General features: G+C 36.3%; 1 protein-coding gene across 4 annotated transcripts in view; it reads right to left on the bottom strand.

Annotated features, from left to right (window-relative positions):
* MYEF2 (myelin expression factor 2) overlaps positions 1 to 10872 on the bottom strand; it is a 37159-nt gene extending 26287 nt beyond the window's left edge. For 3 of the 4 annotated variants that reach the window (XM_032297535.1, XM_032297536.1, XM_032297538.1), the window contains exons 1-2: positions 10436 to 10872; positions 1136 to 1344 (exon numbers count right to left, since the gene is read on the bottom strand). In XM_032297535.1, coding sequence (XP_032153426.1) covers positions 1136 to 1344; positions 10436 to 10596 — 370 coding nt within the window. In that variant the 5' untranslated portion in view covers positions 10597 to 10872. The remainder of the gene's footprint in view (positions 1 to 1135; positions 1345 to 10435) is intronic. The other variant, XM_032297537.1, reaches the window with a different exon arrangement.
* Positions 10873 to 19318: the final 8446 nt, after the last annotated feature.

Genomic DNA, 19318 nt, shown 5'->3' with positions numbered 1-19318 from the left:
CAGAGAAGCACCTATTATTCACCAACAATCAAAACCAGACCAACATACCTCCTATCAATGGCTATGTAAATTTAACTGATTTTCAGAAATGTACATCATCCACATTCTCTAGAAAAAGCTAACAACCCTATTAACCTAATTCATACTACAGATCATATTTTGGCCAGCATGATATAGTTGGTGAACAAATGCACATATACATACAAATGGTCCCTTAGCCTATCATATTAAAAAACTTCAACATTAGCACTTTTCAAATAACTTTGGTCAGCCTACACACAACAGCTGTTTTAAGGTGACTTTCTACCTGAATGTCTTCAATCATGTTTGCCATCAGTAAACTAAATTTACAAATCATGCGTCACAGCAAGCCACACACTTTCTAAATAAAGTCAATGAATAAAACCAATCAAATAGTTGTCACCTTACAACAGATACACCAATGCAATTTTTAAAAAAATTTATTAGAAGAGATCAGCCTCAAAACCAAGTACATAGTTTGCAGGACTGTTGAAACTCAATTTTTCAAGAGGTAACAAAACTAACTTTTACAAGATCAAGTATTAAAATTATTTTTCCCCAAAACCAACCATGTATATAAGATGAAGGTTTTCAGATTATTCTGAAAACAAAATTGCAACAGTAGTAATGCAATTTTAATTTAGAACTGCAAAGACAGCATCATGGCAGTCATGACAAGGCAAACAAAATAAATTCCACAGCCAGATTCCAGACTCCACCAAGATAATAACAAAACAGCTTTTGGAAAAAAAAATAATCAGACCTTATTATTCATTCTTTAACAAGCTAAATTTATTACTTAACTAATGCAATAGCTCTTTTAAAATCTATAAAAACTTCAACTAGACAAAGCAATCACTTTAACAAAATTCTTGGTGGCATGCGTATGCTGGCTCAATACTATCCCACCAAAATGGCAAAAAGAAAAATATCCATACTACCTTGTAATGAAATTGTGTCAAGTGAAAGAAGAAGAAAAGATTAATTCACATGTCAAGAAATAAAAATCAATTTTTTGAGTCTGTGTGGCTCAGAGGAATAAAAATGTTTGTGTAGTTCCCTCCCCTGTCTATATGAAGATTATCCAACAGTGGGTTATTTCAGAGATAGTTACCTTTCTCTCTCATTAGATCTTTAATAGCTTGCCATTTCATGTCATATGGGATGTTGCTAATGAAAACTCTGTTACGATTTGGACCCTTCTTTTCTCCAGTGCCCGAATTCTTGTCTTTTGAATAAGGATGAAATCTATTGGCCTTCTTACTTCCTGTAGATTTTTCCTTTAAGTCAGATTTCTCTTCTTTCACTGATTCATCATTCTCCCTGTGAATTTTAAAAAATCAACCAAACAAAAACCCTCAGTTGTACTTCTAAGAATGGAAGTCTATATTAAATAAATATTTCATATTTATCACTTCATAAAACTCTCCACTAAGCTAGACCTCAGCAAAGTAGCTGGAGAATCAGCCTGAGAGTTTTGTAATTACCCAGTGCTATTTTGAAGCAAGAATTTGACTTCTTATTTAACAGTCCTCATTTTTTTCCACATTAAATAGTTGTAAGCATCTAAACAATCACCTAGTTTTTCCTGTCACACTACTTACTTAATAAATGCTATTAGACTGGAATAGAGGGGAGAGCAGATAATTTTACCTCTAAGGTTATCTAAAACTGCCACCTTTAATGGAGAATTAACTTTCTGGGCATCATTCAAAACTTCTTTAAAAACTAACTTACACAATGATACTCTGAAAAAGTTCATCTCTTAAAGATTAATAGTTTCTTCCCAGAACTTTCTCCTCCCTTAATTAGAAGCATAATTAAAATACAAACATGTCTAAATAGCCACATCTATATACGTATATGCTCAAATTACAGCTCTCAAACTTTTTTCTATTCCCAATTTTGATCAATACAGAAAATTTATAAAATATCCTAATAGTTTATGTTACATTTTAACCTATAAACTAGAATAGTTTCATTAATAATATTACCTAGAATGGGTAATGTGGGAGAGAAGCATTACACAAAAGCAATGTAAGCCAAAAGTTTATAAACCTGATTTTTAATGAGGCCTTAACTAGAAAAAATTTAATTTATAACACTGTAATGACAATGCAACTCTATGATGTCATATGCCAACCATCCAAAAGATGTAGGCATCCACTTAATCCTATAGATAAAAATCCGAATTTATATTTTAAAATGCAATTTACTTTTCAAGATGAGTCTTTTTTTACAAAACAAACAATAGATTTTTTCTTTTTTTTTTTTTTTGAGATAGAGTCTCATTCTGTCTCAGGCTGGAGTACAGTGGTGAGATCTTGGCTCACTGCGACCTCTGCCTCCTGGGTTCAAGCAATTCTCCTGCCTCAGCCTCTCAAATAACTAGGATTATAGGTATACACCACCATACCCAGCTATTTTTTGTATTTTTAGTAAAGACGGGGTTTCACTATGCTGCCCAACCTGGTCTCGAACTCCTGACCTCAGGTGATCCGCCGGCCTCAGCCTCCCAAAGTGCTGGGATTACAGGCATGAGCTACCACACCCAGTAAATAGGTTTCTTTTAAATAAGTAAGCGCTCTAGTCAATTTAAAACTATTTTAATAACAAAACTTCCATTTTAAAGCAATTTTTCACAAACATTACTAATAAAATCACTGGGGATGACACCTAGCAATCTAAATTTTTTTTAAGCTTTCTGGGTTATTCTGACAACAAACCAAGTTTAATGAGCCAGGCTCTAAACAGTCTTCTAAGCCAAGCAATTCTGTTGATCCACACATTGCAATGCTCCACACATATCTCTAACTTTAGCAGTCATTTGTTACATAATACAGTGAACTTCATGAACACTACTCTTCTTTGTAGGTAACACAGCCACAAATACAGTAGGTAAACTCTATGAGAACCAAAAGTATCTGCTTTGACATCTATGAGAGCAAAAACTATCTGCTTTGGTATCAGCAGCACCTCGAATAGTGAATGCGTATAACACTGTGCTGTGATTTTTGAATGAATTAACAGTCAATAAAAAGGGATAACATCAGGAGAAATACCTAATGTAGATGATGGGAGGATGGATGCAGCAAACCACCATGGCATGTGTATACCTATGTAACAATCCTGCACAATCTGCACATGTACCCCAGAACTTAAAGTATATTTAAAAGAAGAACTCAATGAAAAAAAAAAAAAAAGGAATCCATACTCATCTGAGCACAGATGTTGCCAGAAAAACTGCTAGAAGAAAGAAAGAGACTTTGGGCCAAACTTGCTCTGCCATCTTTTTTTTAGACCTTGAAAGGGACATCTTCACTATCAAACACATTCCTTCATCGGAAATGGCATAGCCTAGCGGGGAGTCTTCTGAACTGTCTAACTCTAGAAAGTACCTACCTGTCTGAACAGAGCGGCACTTTTGAAAATGGCAGTAAGCAGCCAAAAGGCACAAAGGCATTTTCTCTGGTTTCTGGGTACAGCAGATGGAAGAACAAACCTTTTTTTTCAATTTCCCAAAGTGCCTGTTTATATAATAGGCTTAGATGAATTCAATGAATGTTTGTAAAGTAACTAAGACTCTATTCAGTAAGCAGATAGCTATATAGTCTCTAGATAAATACCCCTTCCTCTGACTATTTTCTTGCTGGATGAAACCAATTGTGAAAATTACACAAAGCTCTGAAGTACTTACAATGTTCTATGCTTGACTTGGGTGAGGTTACATAGAAGTTGTAAATATTTGCTTACAACAATCTGAAAATTCCATTAAAAAACAGTAACTTTATATATAATATCTTCTTTAAAATATTTACTCAAAGATGATCAGAGAAAGCAATTTCTTCATTTTCCCCAATTAGAAGCATCTTAAAAATAATGCTAAACTGCTCATCTATGATGTACTAATTAAAATTTATCTTGTATCTTCCCAGTGTATAACAAAAAAGAAAAAAAAATTATAAAAGTCATATCAGTTTAGAGGCTACAGGGATGATCTTAATTATTAAGAAACTGAGCCATAATTATTTTAGTTCTGAACTATTTCTAAGTCATAAATACTTTGGAAGAGAAAGTAAAACTACAATGTGAAAACTCTTAAGGAAATGATGCAACAAAATTCCAAAATATTGGTACTACATTCAGAATTCCATCCGCTAAATTCCCAAACTATTCATTTAGACAACCACTTTTACAATGTACCTAAAAACTCTACAATAGCCAGAAAAATGTTATCTATTCTTAAAATCAAACTATGCCTATCTAAATTATAACATAAATTTCTGAAAAAAATCAACATCCAATATCAAAAGAAGAAATTCAATTTTAATGTGTGATTTTAAAAGTACAATGGTATAGTCTGAGATCCAGTATTAATCCCAGTTCCAGAGGAAAACTACCAGAGGGCAGTTCAGAGCAATAAATGCCTACATTAAGAAACAAAAGACCTCCAAGCCAAGTGCGGTGGATAACAACTGTAATCCTAGCACTATGGGAGGCCAAGGCAGGTGGATCACTTGAGGTCAGGAGTATGAGACCAGCCTAGTCAACATGGTGAAACCCCGTCTCTACTAAAAATACAAAAATTAGCCAGGCGTAGTGATGCATGCCTGTAATCCCAGCTACACAGGAGGCTGAGGCAAAGGAATCGCTTGAATCTGGGAGGCAAAAGGTACAGTGAGCCAAGATCACACTATTGTCCTTTTTTTAAAAAAAAAACAGAGCAAGACTCTGTCTCAAAAATAAAAAAAGAAGATCTCCAACAACCTAACCTTATACTTCAGGGAACCAGAAAAAATAACTAAGTCCAAAGTTAGTAGAAAAAAGAAAATAACAAAAATCAGGGCAAAAATAAATGAAATATACTGGAAAAACCATAGAAAAGATCAATAAAACTAAGTTGGTTTTTGAAGACAAGCAAAACTGACAAAAGATTAAGCTAGACTAAGAGGGAAAAAGAACAATCAAATCAAAGAAGAAAAAATATATAAAGAAATCAAAGAGGAGACATTATAACAGATACCACAGAAATACAGAGGATCATAAGAAATTACTATCACCAATTATACACCAACAAATTGTTATATTTAGAAGAAATTAATAAATTCCTGGAAACATACAACTCACCAAGACTGAATCATGAAAAATTAGAAAATCTGAACAGTCCAATAACAAAGGAGATAGAGACAGTAATCAAAAATCTCCCAACAAAGAAAAGCCCGGGAACTGATAGTTTCACTGGTAAATTCTACCAAACATTTAAGAACTAATACCAATGCTGCTCAAACTCTTCCAAAAAAAACTGAACATGAGGAAATTCTTTCAAATTATTTGATAAGGCCAAGATTACCCTCATAACAAAGCCAGACAAGGATCCTACAAGAAAAGAAAATTACAGGCAATAGCCCTGATGAACACAGATGAAAAATTCTCAACAAAATACTAGCAAGCTAAATTCAATAGCACATTAGAAGGATCACACATCATAATCAAGTGGTATCTATCCCAGGGATACAAGGATGACATACATACATCAATAAATGTTATATACCACATTAACAGAATGAAGGATTTTTAAAAATCAAATGATCATCTCAATAGATCCAGAAAAAGCTTTTGACAAAATTCAACAGCCTTTCAAGATAAAAACTATCAACGAATTTAGTACAGAAGGAATGTTCCTCAACACAATAAAGGTCATATATGACAATCCCATAGCTAATGTCATACTTAACAGTGAAAAGTTGAAGGCTTTACCTCTAAGAGCAGGAAAAAGAGAAGATGTCCATGCTTACCACTTCTATTCAACATTGTACTAAAGGTCACAGTCAGAGCAATTAGGCAAAAAAAGGCAACCAAATTGGAGAGAAAGAAGTAAAATTATCTCTGTTTGCAGAAGATGTGATCTTATATAGAAAATTATTCAGAGAAAATTTTAAAGACACCACAAAAAAAACCATTAGAATAAATTCAGCAAAGTTATAGGATACAAGTCAACATTCAGAAATCCATTGCATATCTACACACTAATAATGAACTATCTAAAAAAATAAAGAACACAATTTCATTTAAAATAGCATCAAAAAGAATAAAATACCTAGAAATAAATTTAACCAAGGAAGCTAAAGAGCTATACACTGAAAACCTATGAAACAATGATGAAAGAAACTAAAAATAATACTAATGAAAGATATTCCATATTCACAGATCACAGGAATTAATATTCTCAAAATGTCCTTTATAGTCAAAATGACCTTGTGATCTCTATCAAAATTCAAACGGCATTTTTCACAGAAATGGAAAAATTCCTGAAGTCCATATGAACTATAGAAGATCTCAAACAGCTAAAGCAATCTTGAACAAGAAGATAAAGCTAAAAGCATCACACTACCTGATTCAAGTTACATTACAAATCTACAGTAATCAAAATAATATGGTACTGGCACAAAAACAGACACTCAGACCAATGGAACATAACAGAACACTCAAAAATACATCCCCAAGTATATGGTAAACTAATCTTTGACAAAGGCACCAAAAATACACAATGGAGAAAGGACAGTCTCTTCAAAAAAATTGTATTGGCAAAACTAGATATCCACATAAACCAAAAAACACATGTAGTTACATGGTTTTAGGTGTTCTGTTTTAAATTTTTAATCCATTTTCTCCTAGAAGAAAACACAAGAGAAAAGCTCCATGACCCTGGTGGTGGCAATGATTTTTTTTTTTATGTGACACCAAAAGTACAGACAACACAAGAGTAAACAATTGGGACTATATCAAAGTAAAAAGTTATTGCACAGCAAAGGAAACAATCAACAAAATAAAAAGGCAACCTAAGCAATGAGAGAAAACATTTGCAAATCATATATCTGATAAAGGATTAATATTAAAAATGCATAAGGTACTCATACAACTCAATAGCAACCCAAATGAAAAAATGAGAAAAGGACCCAAATAGATATTTTTCCAAAGACATACCAATGGCCAAAAGGTACATGAAAAGGTGCTCAATATCACTAATCATCAGGGAAATACAACTCAAAACCACAATGCAATATCACTTCATACCTGTTAGGATAACTATTATCAAAAAGTCAAAAGATAACAAGTATTGCTGAAGATGTGGAGAAAGAACCCTTAGATACTGCTGTGGGAATATACATTGGTACAGACATCATGAAAAACAACATCAAGGGTCCCCAAAAAATTAAAAACAGAACTACCATATGATTTATCAATGCCACATCTGGGCATACATCCAAGGAAAATAAAATCACTATCTCAAAGAGATATTTGCACTCCCATGTTCACTGCATCATTCACAATGGCCAAGACATGGAAACAACCTAAGTGCCCATTGACAGATAAATGGTTAAAGAAAACATGATATATATTATCTGTTGTATATATACAACACATCCACACTGGAATATTATTATTCAGCCTTACAAAAAGAACAAAATCTTGCCATTTGCAACAACAGAGATAAACCTAAAGGACATTACGCTAAGTGAAAAAAGCCAGATGCAGAAAGATAAATACTGCATGATCTCCCTTATACACAGACTCTAAAAATGTCAAACTTGGAAGCAGAGAGTAGAAGGGTGTTTGCCAGAGGTGAAGGGCAGCAGGGGATAGAGAGATATCCTAAGGACACAAACTTTCAGTTATAAGATGAGTAAGTTCTGTAGATCTAAGGTACAGTGTAGTGACTATAGTTAACATAATGTATTTACCATATACTTGAAATTTGCTTAGAGAGTAGATCTTAAGTATTTGCAACACCAAAAAATATGGTAATTATGTGGGGTAATGGGCATGTTATTTAGCTTGATTATGGTAATCATTTCACAATTTATTTGTATAACAAAATATCACATTGTACACTTTAAAATATACAATTTTCATCAATTTACCTCAATAAAGCTGGGGGTAAAAATCAAGCCCAGTTCTAGTCTTTGTTCCTAATATGATAAATATCACTCAGTTAAAGAACGCATTACCTTGCTCCAATGCTTAATATTTTATAGTACCCTAATACTCAATCACTATACACTCAAAAGTTTTAATTAATTACACATGATTAATGAAGTTATAAAAACACTGCTCTTTTCCCTCCTATTCATTTTGAAGAAAAGGACAGCTAGTATACCATGTGGCATTAAAAAAGACTACAGCTAGGAAAACAGATCTTTTCTAAAGGTTTGAATAAGCAAACTAAATTCTCTATATATGAGTTTCATACGTATAAAAGTTCACTTCTGCAATTCTTCAACAAACATTTACTAGGCCTTAAGAACATAAAGAAGAATAAGACATAGTAGTCTCCCACCCTCAGTAACTATGGATTAACATCAGCAAATGTTATTTCAATCCTGATGACAAGCAGTACTCTGTTCGATTCCAAGCAATATATGATTTAGGGCAATATTATGGTAATTTTCATAATCAACAATGAATTATTTTTATTAAAAGTATACAGTAATCAACCCAAGGTTTATGTATTGGGGTTATCTACTCCTACTAGTTCATGTAGTCAAAAAAAAAAAAAAAAAAAAAAAAGATCTAGGTCCCTAGTTATTCAGTTTGAATGACCCATGCTGGACCATCATATATGTTCTTATGGAATAGACAGTCTAAGAAATCCCTGAGAATAAACCAGACTCAAGTCAATTTCTAGAAAAAGAGAAAGGGAAAGAGGTGAATTATAAGCAATATGGAAATAACCTGTATTTACCAGTAATATTTGTTCATTTCCTCACCTTATATTTTTCTCTTCCAAAATTAGAAAAGGATTCTTTCTCTACCTTTCTCCTCTCTCTTTTTCAGTCTTGCTAAACCACGATTAAACTTTAGAAGGGACTGGAGAATCTGATGGAGGTTTAGATACCAAACTTCCCCTGTATTAACACTAATCATACTCAAGTTTAGGAGGGCTTCTCTCTGTAATTCAAGGCTGCACTTTTTGTTCAGGAGAAAAGGTGGCATGTACACTCGTGTTTAAACATGAACTAATAGCACATATTTTTAAATTTATCATTCCACCGTTTTCATTTCAATTTTTAATGCCATATCCCCGAAAGCCCACATTTTTGACAAGCATGGTAGAAAGCGCTTCATTCACCTTCTGGTTCCTCAAGTACTGAAGCGCGCCACTTTTCATCCAGGAACAAACTCCACTAAGTTCCAATCTCTTATACCTGCACCTCTATTCTAAAAGCTGCTGCTGATCATATTCAAACTCATTTGAGAGCAAGAGTGTCACAGAGCTGGGGAGAGCTACCCCATCTTATCTACCACCAACTTTTACACAGACTGGTCCAGGTTTTACAATACTGTTTCAAACATTTTTATGCAAAGGTCAGAAAAACTTTTTTCCCTTGCCTATTTTACTGTGAGCCTATGTCTATTGCTTTCTGCTCTGAGGCATAGCAGAGAAGGAAAAGGATGTTTTCACTAAATTAGTAACATACTTTCAACTTCAGGTTTAAGGAGGTAGGCATATGAAAGTAAGCGCTTAACTTCATCTCCTCCCACAGGACAAGAACAAAGGGGAGCATAACATTTCCCTAGAGCTAGAAATTATTATGGATTGGGGTCAACTAAATTCCTTATAGGCCCTGATGACAGCTGCAACCTTAAAAGTTTTACTTCATTTAGGAAAAAAAAAAATCTTAACCATCTATTATACCAAAATTAAGATAATCACACACTGAGTTTAAAAAAAAAAAAATACTCTGCACAGCTGACGCACATTATCCAGTGGAAAGGGAAGCCACCCGCATCACACATTTCCCTTTTTAAAGTACGTCTAGCCAATTCCAGAGTAACACAATGGATACAGTCTAACAGCACATTATTAAACTTCCTCTCAGTAAAAACCAGTTTAAAAATGAACATACACTTTACAAAGCAACAAAACACTAAACTTGTGAATCTCAGGAAGAAGCCAGGGATATTCCTTTTAAATACGTTCTCGGTGGTCAAGAGGAAATGTCCGATGATGTCATCCCTAGATACTCTCTAGTGATGAACACTAAATACTGGCCCTTATAGGGTGACCATTTTCTTGCAAACCGTGGCGGTTGCCGAGCTTTGCCCAAAGGTTCTTTAAAGTCAGGGGAAAGCGGATGTCCGCTGTCCCGGGCTAGAAACCAGGGAGGCGCGCCGGTCCCCGGGTCCCCAGCCCAGGCTCCCGGGGCCGCAGGCGGCCAGGCCGGGGGCGGGCGGGGAAGGGCCTGGGAGCGGCCCAGCTGCACCTGCTCTTCGTGCAGCCGATGGCCCGGGGGCAGGCCAGGGCCGGAGGGGGGGGGCGGTTGTCCCCCATCAAGGCTCAGCCCCGCCTCTGACCCCCGGGTTGACTCCCCGCTCCCCATCTCGCCCCGGTCCCGGGAGGAAAAGACAATACATTTTAACGCCATTGGAGCTGCTGCTGTGCTGCGGCTGCTGCTTCTCCGCCTCCGGGGGGTGCGGCTCTCGCCGCGGCTCGCCCGGCGGATCCGTGGGCTGCAGGTGCGGGCTGTCGCCGCCAGTGGCCCCGGGCACCTCGGCCTTGTCGGCGTCCGCCATCCCACCGCCGCTGCCTCCGCCTCGGCCGCCTGCGCTGAGGGGCTCCGAGCGCGACAATGGCGGCTGCCCGGGAAGCGGTAACGGATCCCGATTTGAAAAGGCCCCGAGCGCTCAGTAGCCCGGATCTCGCGAGAACCGATCGAGACTGGGCGACTGGGAGATGGTGTGTGCCGGGTGCGGGGGGTGGGAGTGCGGGGGGAGGGGAGCCATGGGGGCGGGGGTCAGGGCCGCTGTTGCTGCAGTCAGCCCTGCACCTGCCCGGGGAGGGCTGGACCAGTCCTGAAGCCCCCGGTGGTGGTGCCATGTCTGCCCACCAGCCCGTCTGTCGCTTGGCACCAGTGGAGTCTTCGCTTGCAAAGCGGGATTAGACACCAAGCTCTAAAATCCAGACTCTTCAGTTCATTCCTGGTAGGGACAGTTAAAGAAGAACACAGCACTTTGCATCTTTAAAGACGTCTTGTAAGTCTTCAGACTTTCTTTAGAAATCCTTTGAAAGAAGCCAATAAGTCTCTTGCCACTTCAATGCTTAGGCACCCTGCAGATATTCCATAAATAGTTATTGATGACTGATTGCAATTCACCAGAATGAATGCCTCTGAATTTCTTTGAGGATTATTTGTTCTCAGGGGTGAGGATTTCCTAGGAACTCAGCTATCAGCTTAGTAAAAGTAGACTGCAGTTTTTCTCTGGACATCTATCAATGGGGGAATCTATAATTATAAAACATTGTCTACTAGACTGGCTAATAATGGATATTTGAGGTTTTGATTATGTGTTTATTGTATACTCATGGAAATTCTATGTGAAGTAGTTATAGGCTCTCAAATTTAATTGTCATACAGAGTTTTAAAAATAGTCGTAGATTTTTCCCTAAATATGAAAAGGAAACCCGTTAAATTCAATCAACTCCTAACTCTTGAGTACTATAATATCTCACGTTGACATAACCTTTCTCAGCTGAAAAGTTTAAATAGCTTCCCAAATGTTTCTTTTCATAAAGAAGCAAACCTTCGGTTTACTCACTTTGCAGAATATCATATACATAGTTAGAAAGCATAGTTGCAAAGCAGGATTAGACACCAAGCTCTAAAATCCAGACTCTTCAGTTCATTCCTGGTAGGGACAGTTAAAGAAGAACACACCACTTTGCATCTTTAAAGACCTCTTGTAAGTCCTCAGACTTCCTTTAGAAATCCTTTGAAAGAAGCAAATAAGTCTCTTGCCACCTCAATGCCTAGGCACCCTTGAGAAAGTAATATTCAAATAATATATCATTTCATCTTCTGCTTTTCGATATATAGGTTCCTGCCATCTACCAAGAAATGCCATAAAACATCCAACCCTCTGCTTGAAGAGTTCAGCTACTTCACACACACACACAGTCAGGACGTTTTAATGATGAGAATGCTGTTGCAGTTGCTGTATAAATCGTGTCTCATTCAACTCCAGATTTAAGATTTTTAACAGCAGAAAGGGCATTCAATTGTAATGGACAAAATCTGGGTTAGAACCCCAGCTCTGCCTCTTTTTGCCCATAACTCCCAGGGCAAATCACCTCACTTCTCAATCTCTCCACAATAAATAAGGATAGCAATACTGACCTTACAGGACTGTGGTGAGGATTAAAAGAAAGCCCTTCATGTAGGAAAAAGTTCTATATGAACATAATGTAATATTACAATTCTCTATCTCCCTAAGCTCAGCAGGGTTTTAGTGAAAGACAAGCCAAGTGATTTTTCGCACAGTGCTAAATTATAAGTACTTTCAAAATGGTCATCATTCTGTTATGCTTTGGCTAGAGTTGAATTTAGTGATTGAACCCCACCATCACTAGAACAATATAGCCTCACAAAAATCCTTTAATCAACTCAATGCGAGATTTTTTTTTAAGAGGACTTTATGCTTAAAACAGAGTAGTGGGCACGTGAGGAATACGAAAATGAGTACAGCCCTGTTGGGAGAGGATGATCATAAAAAGCACTATTTGAGTACTGTAATACAGATAAAAGCAAAGCATAATTAAAAATTTATTTACAGAAACAGGAGACTGGCCTGCATGCCTTAGTTTGCCAATTAAAATATTCCATTAAAATATTTATCTTGATTACTGAGTTTTAAATTTTGTACCCAAGACAAACACCTCACCCACTGTAGCTTAGTCCTAGTCTTGATAAATGCATAAAGAACAGAGGTTAATTCCTACTGAGAGACTGGTGAAGGCCTTATAAAAGAGCTGGATCTTAAGACAGAAAGAATTAGGGCAACTTCTGAAGGAAGAGAATGATTAATCTTCACAATTCCATCTGACTGCTCTATAGATTGATCTTTCCTTCCTTTCTTGCTATTAATTGCAAAAGCTAAAAAAAAATTAATATTCTGTTGCTGAATTCCATTTCTGTATTTTCTCTTCTTCCTCTCTATTGTTTTTTTGTGTGTGCATGTAGGACATTGAAAAATTATTAAGTAATGCTCAAATTCTTATTTTCCCATAATTCACATTATAAAAGTATTATCCTTTGCAATTGCACAAAATATGTCACTGGTACAACCTCACATAATCAGTTATCTTTCTAACAAATTGGAATGCATGTTTGTATGTTTATATGTGGCAGGGTAAGGAAAAAGTTATTACGTATATCTAGAAATTTAATCCTAAAAATCACAAAATATTTTAATTAATACCTTAATACATGTAACATTTAGGAATTGTGTTCGCCTGGTAGTAATAGTAACTAGAAATAATAGTATCTTCAGCAAGACAGACATTTTTACATCTCTTAAGAAATGCAGAGGGAGCATCCCCAAGGATGTGTAGTAGCTTCAGAGTCATCAAGGATTCAGGTTCCTGCTACCTTTCTCTTTCACCATCCTAGTGTGAGGCTTCCATTGTTAAGGTAGCCCTCTGACTCAAAATGGCTGCTGGAGATTGAGGCACCTTGTCTGCATTGTAGGTCTGAAGGAATCCAGAAAAGAGGGAACCTATCCAGAAGTCTCACACAACACTTCCATTTATGGGCCAGAACTTAGTCACATGACACACTCAGCTGTGGGGAAGGCTGACAAGTAATCTAGGGGCTGGGCTTACTGTCCTGGGTCCTATTACCAGTGAAGAAGAGGATAGAGTAGCAACTAGGATGTCATCATTCGCTTTTGTTTTGTTTTGTTTTGTTTTTTTGTCTTTAAGAATGAAAAGGCAAGGACCAACAAAATGAAGTAAAATGGAAAGTATAGTATAATTTTTAAGTCAATTTGCTTCACTATACAAATTAAATGGCTTGATTTGAGGGCATGAAATTTCTAAACCTTACAAAGTAAAAAGTTATATTTAAGTTATATTTTTAAAGCTTAAAAAGGATTTTATAACTTTGTAAAAAACTATGGATTATATTTGAAATCTACATATGTATCTCCCTTTTTATAAAAAGTTCATTATTGATGAAAATGTAGACATTGGTTACTATCAAATAATAGGAAGAAAAATTTAATCTTATTCTGACAATTAGCTACTTACCATTCTCTCCCTTTTTCTCTTTCCTCCTTTCTCTCTCTTTCCCTCCCCATCTCTCTATCACCCCCATACACCCTCATTATACCACAACTCTGCATACTTTAGGAGTCCATTTTCTTTTAGCATTTAGCTTCCCAAAAATATATCCTATAGAAAGGTCTCTACCAGCTAGCTAAGTGAAGTTTAGAATTAAGACAATTATCTGGATAATTCAGGCAGAAAGTCCACTTTTACCTCAATTCTTCAAATAATTCAGATAATACCAAGGGTTTTGGTAGACTTCCTTAGATAATTATTTTATTTTTACACTTTACAATCCTAGAGTAATTGTCTAATGACAGAATTACTTCTGATTTTTGTAAGCAATATTGGGACATATTTTTTCTTTGAAGACTAACGACTTTTATAATTCCCAGACCTTTGAGTCTCATTTTTAATCATTTTCTAATTTCTTAACTTAAATCACCCTGTGTTTTCCTCAATCTCACTCCAGTAACTCCATCAAAAGATAGATTAGAAGAGCAAATTCCCAGGAGCCCTACCCTGCTTTCCTTCCTGTAGGCATAGCCACTCCCTCCTGTTAATAATTCCATGAATTGGGCTTACTCTATCCAAAGCCATGGATATTATATGGCAATGTTTTTAAATATCCTTGATATGGTATCCTAACTCTTTTTTTTTTGAGGTGGAGTCTCACCGTGTCAACCAGGCTGGAGTGCAGTGGCACAATCTGGGTTCACTGCAACTTCCACCTCCCAAGTTCAGGTTATTCTCCTGCCTCATCCTCCCTAGTAGCTGAGATTATAGGTGCTGGCCACTGCTCCCAGCTAATTTTTTTTTTTTTTTTTTTTTTTGAGACTGAGTTTCGCTCTTGTTGCCCAGGCTGGAGTGCAATGGCGCGATCTCGGCTCACCGCAACCTCCACCTCCTGGGTTCAGGCAATTCTCCTGCCTCAGCCTCCTTAGTGGCTGGGATTACAGGCGTGCACCACCATGCCCAGCTAATTTTTGTATTTTTAGTAGAGACGGGGTTTCACCATGTTGACCAGGATGGTCTCGATCTCTTGACCTCGTGATCCACCCGCCTCGGCCTCCCAAAGTGCTGGGATTACAGGCTTGAGCCACCACGCCCGGCTCCCAGCTAATTTTTATATTTTTAGTAGAAACAGGGTTTCACCATGTTGGCCAGGGTGGTGTCAAACTCCTCACCTCAGGTGATCCACCCACCTTGGCCTCCCAAAGTTCTGGGATTACAGGAGTGAGCCATCGTGCCAGGCCCTAACTCAGTATTAATGAAATTATTGTTTCATATCAGAAATTGTTTTCAATTTAAATAATTAGCCTTTTTAGGCACATCATTCTTAATTTTCAATTACAACATTTGGAAGAGAAAATAGAATTCTTAGAGTGATGAATTATAAGGTTCAGTCCACATGCTGTCTTGCATATTTGAAGATAATCCTATAAATGATGATAACAGAGATAACTGACATAATCCATCTTCCACTTCTTATTTGGCAATAGAAAATTTTTATTTATAGTAGCTATGAATAGTACTAAATGTCCACATTTTCTAGCCTCACTTGCAGCTACATGCACCCATGTGGCTATGTTCTGGCCAATAAGATGTAAACAGAAATATTGAAAGGACCATGTAGAAGTTTCCATGAAAGAAACTGACTTAGTGGGAAGAATGGCCCTTTTGTCCTCTATTGCCTCCGCCTGCTGCTAGTTTGAAGTGGAGCAATGATATCTATAAACAACAACAACCCTATTACACCATGGATTGTAAGCTGAGTGGTAAGAATGGTAGAACAGATATGTGAAATTCAGATCTCTGATGGCCACGAAGTGACAATAACAACCCTGACATTCCTAACCCTAAACTTGTTTTCAAGAGGAAGAAATACATTTCTATCCTGATAAATTGCTGCTATTTGGGCTATTTCTATTAAATATGCCTGAACACAATCCTGATGACTGTTTTTAATTTAAATGACTTATTTGCTTCAATCGTTTTTCTACATTTGGTTATAAAAACACTGCTTTAAAAATATTTTTCTGAAGACATCATTTATATTGGCTTTTGTTTTCTCTTATTCTTTATGCTGTAGAACACTGTAAAGTTTTTTTTTAATCTGATTTTCATTCTCCCTTTTTAATTTTACTGGTAGAACCACAATTTTCTTTAGGGTAGCAGCATGCCCACCTGAAATACTGGGAGTGACAATGGGCACAGCTCTAACAAATTAGTTACAAGGAGTAATATACTAGGGATTTTCAGAGGGTCTTTATGTTCCTAATAAGCTCTTTGCCTGCCTGCCTTCTTGTAAAGCTAAAGGGTGAAGTATCCATCTTGAAACCAAGAGTCAACATGTATAAAGACAAATGTTGCAAGCTAAGACAGGTGAGAAAGAAAACAGAAACACTGATGGCCTCACAGAGTCATTGTAGAAGCCCTGGACTACCTACATCCAAACTTCATGTTTAGGGAGAGAAACAACCTCCATTGCCTTTAGGCATTGCCATTGGATTTCTGTCTGTGTCCTCTGTTTCATGAAACTAAACAGAATCCAAAAATTGTACCTTATTACAGCCCTTTTCATGAATGATCACGCCATTCCTCATGGCTGCTTATGAACTTAGTTTGTTGAAAACAATGATTTTTCAGTAGTATACTAATGTGATATATTTTTTCATGATGTATTGCAAAATGGTAGACTGAAGTGATTTAATGTCATTATATTTCAATTCACAAACTGTTTAAACATACAGAGTATATATGTGTATATATGCAATATGTATATAAACGACATATTTCCATGATTTTCATTTCTAGCTATTTTTGTCAGTCAGGAAAAGAAATAAAGCTTCTGATTCAGTCAAAGGTTATAGATGTTTCCTGTAGGAAAGGATTTAATGCACAAAGTCTTAAAGGCTTATACAACAATTAGTAAGGCTGAGAGGGTAAAGGTTCAGGAGCTATTGCTAGAGTTCGAAATATTAGGAAGAGCAGGAGCCACAGGGAACCATAGCCAATGATCCCTCTGACCTGTAACAACAAGATAAGTCTCAAGACTTCTTGTGCCCAGAATCTGCTGACATAACATTTCATCTACCGTTTGCTGATACAAAGTTACCTGCAGCCACTGCTCAAATTGATGGCTTCTCTTTCCCTTCCTCCTTGCAAATTTTCTAACAGTGCTTCTCCTTGGTAGAACTTAGGTTGGAATACTACTAGTAAGAGTTTGAGAAATGTCTCATAGGAGAGAGAACTTAGTTGGGTGAGAACAATGCTGAGTGTCAATAGGTAATATTTGGCACAGTTTCTAAACCATTTGGCATGCTTTCTGAGGTACCCCAATATGAAGGAGACAGATACTCTATGTGTGCAATCGTGCTGTAAAAAATAAAATCAGGTCAAATGTTTTAAAACGTGTAAATTATAATACAAAACAACTTACAAACTGAGAGATCTCAAACTGAAAATGGTAGGGGGAAACTCAGAGGCATGGCATTATAGGCTGGCTTATAAAGCAAAAATTAAATTGTTTATCTTTTACAGTGATTTGTTATTACCATGGAGGTTTTCAGACAACAGACTGGTTAAAAATCATCATCTTACACCATTTTTGGAAGACAACGTAAGTTTTATTTACAATTTTCAGAGGCATTTACAGGAAATAACCTAAGTTACTCTTTCATTGTCTAACTGGTTTTGTCTGCTCAGAGGATTCTTAAGCCTGATCTTCATTTTATTTTGTTTTAACAATCCATTCATTCATTGTGTCTGTTGGATTTAAAAAGTGCCTGAACTTCTAAATAAGATAAATTACGTAAAATACTTGTGACTTATCTTATTCTCTTGACTCTATTAACAAATCTCAATTGTGAGTTCCTTGCAATATCCTTCAGGTTACTAAAGAGACTGCATGGTAGCACTGTCAGGCTAGATGTTCTGACAGTCCCAACATCACAGAGCAAATGTAGGCTTGCATAAATGTCCATGTACTTCAAAACAGATTTCTGCATCAGGACTCTGAATATTCCTGGAAACCAGTATCAACAACATTTCTGAAAAACCAAGCCTTATTCTTCCCAAGTGCTTTTGCTTTGAGCACTATCCAAGCTATTGGGGACAGTCACATAAGAGCTACTGTAGACATAGAATATTATGTAAAAATTATTACAATTAATCAGTCCTCAAAACATTAGGCTTATATTTTCTCCTTAAAAGTCTTCATATTTTTAAATACTCTTTAAAACAGTCAGTAACTTCAACTTATTTTATACTGACTTTCAGGTAGTATAGAAAAAGAAGGCCCCTTCTTAGGTCTTTCTGATTGTCTCCTATAGTTGCCTAAAGTGGCTTCGTATCTCACCAGACAAACATTCATAAAGTTTAGCTTTGCTTAAAATATGAGAGATGTGGCTTTTATTTGGCTAGACTAGTTTTAGAAATGTGATACCACATAATACAAGTGTTCATTCTTTAACAATCCACAGATTCCTGAAAAAGAAAAATAACTCATATTCTACAAAATCATGCACTAAAAATAATTGGTGACTTAAGAAAATGGAAAGCTAAGCCACAGACTGGGATAAAATCTTTGCAAAACATATATCTAATGAAGAACTTAGATCTCAAATACATAAAGAACTCATAAAATTCAACAATAAGAGCACAAATAACCCAATTAAAGAGTGGAAAAATCTGAACAGATATATACAAAGAAGATATACAAATAGAAAATAAGTATATGAAATTACCATTAACATCAGATGTCACTGGGAGTTGAAAATTCAAACAATAATGAGAAACCACTGCATATTATTGGAATGGCTAAAATCCAAAACACTGACAACACTAAATGTTGAAGAGGATGTGGAGCAACAGGAGCTCTCATTCATTACTGCGGGAAATACAAAATGGAGCAGCCACTTTGGAAGACAGTATGGCAATTTCTTACACAGCTAAATATAGTCTTACCATAGAATCCAACAATCGTGCTCTTAGTTATTTGCCAAAACGAGTTGCAAATGTATGTCCACACAAAAGCCTGCACACAAATGTTTATAATATCTTTATTCATAATTGCCAAAAATTGGAAGCAACCAAGACATCTTTTAATAGGTGAATAGATAAATTGTGGCAGATCCATGCAATTGAATATTATTCAGTGATTAAGAAAATGAGCTATCAAGCCATGAAAAG

The sequence above is a fragment of the Sapajus apella genome, unplaced genomic scaffold, assembly GCF_009761245.1.
Source record: "Sapajus apella isolate SASKATOON/1434 unplaced genomic scaffold, GSC_monkey_1.0 scaffold37, whole genome shotgun sequence".
NCBI lineage: Eukaryota > Metazoa > Chordata > Mammalia > Primates > Cebidae > Sapajus > Sapajus apella.
Note: the sequence above shows the minus strand (reverse complement) of the source record. Positions and strands in the feature narration are given on the sequence as shown.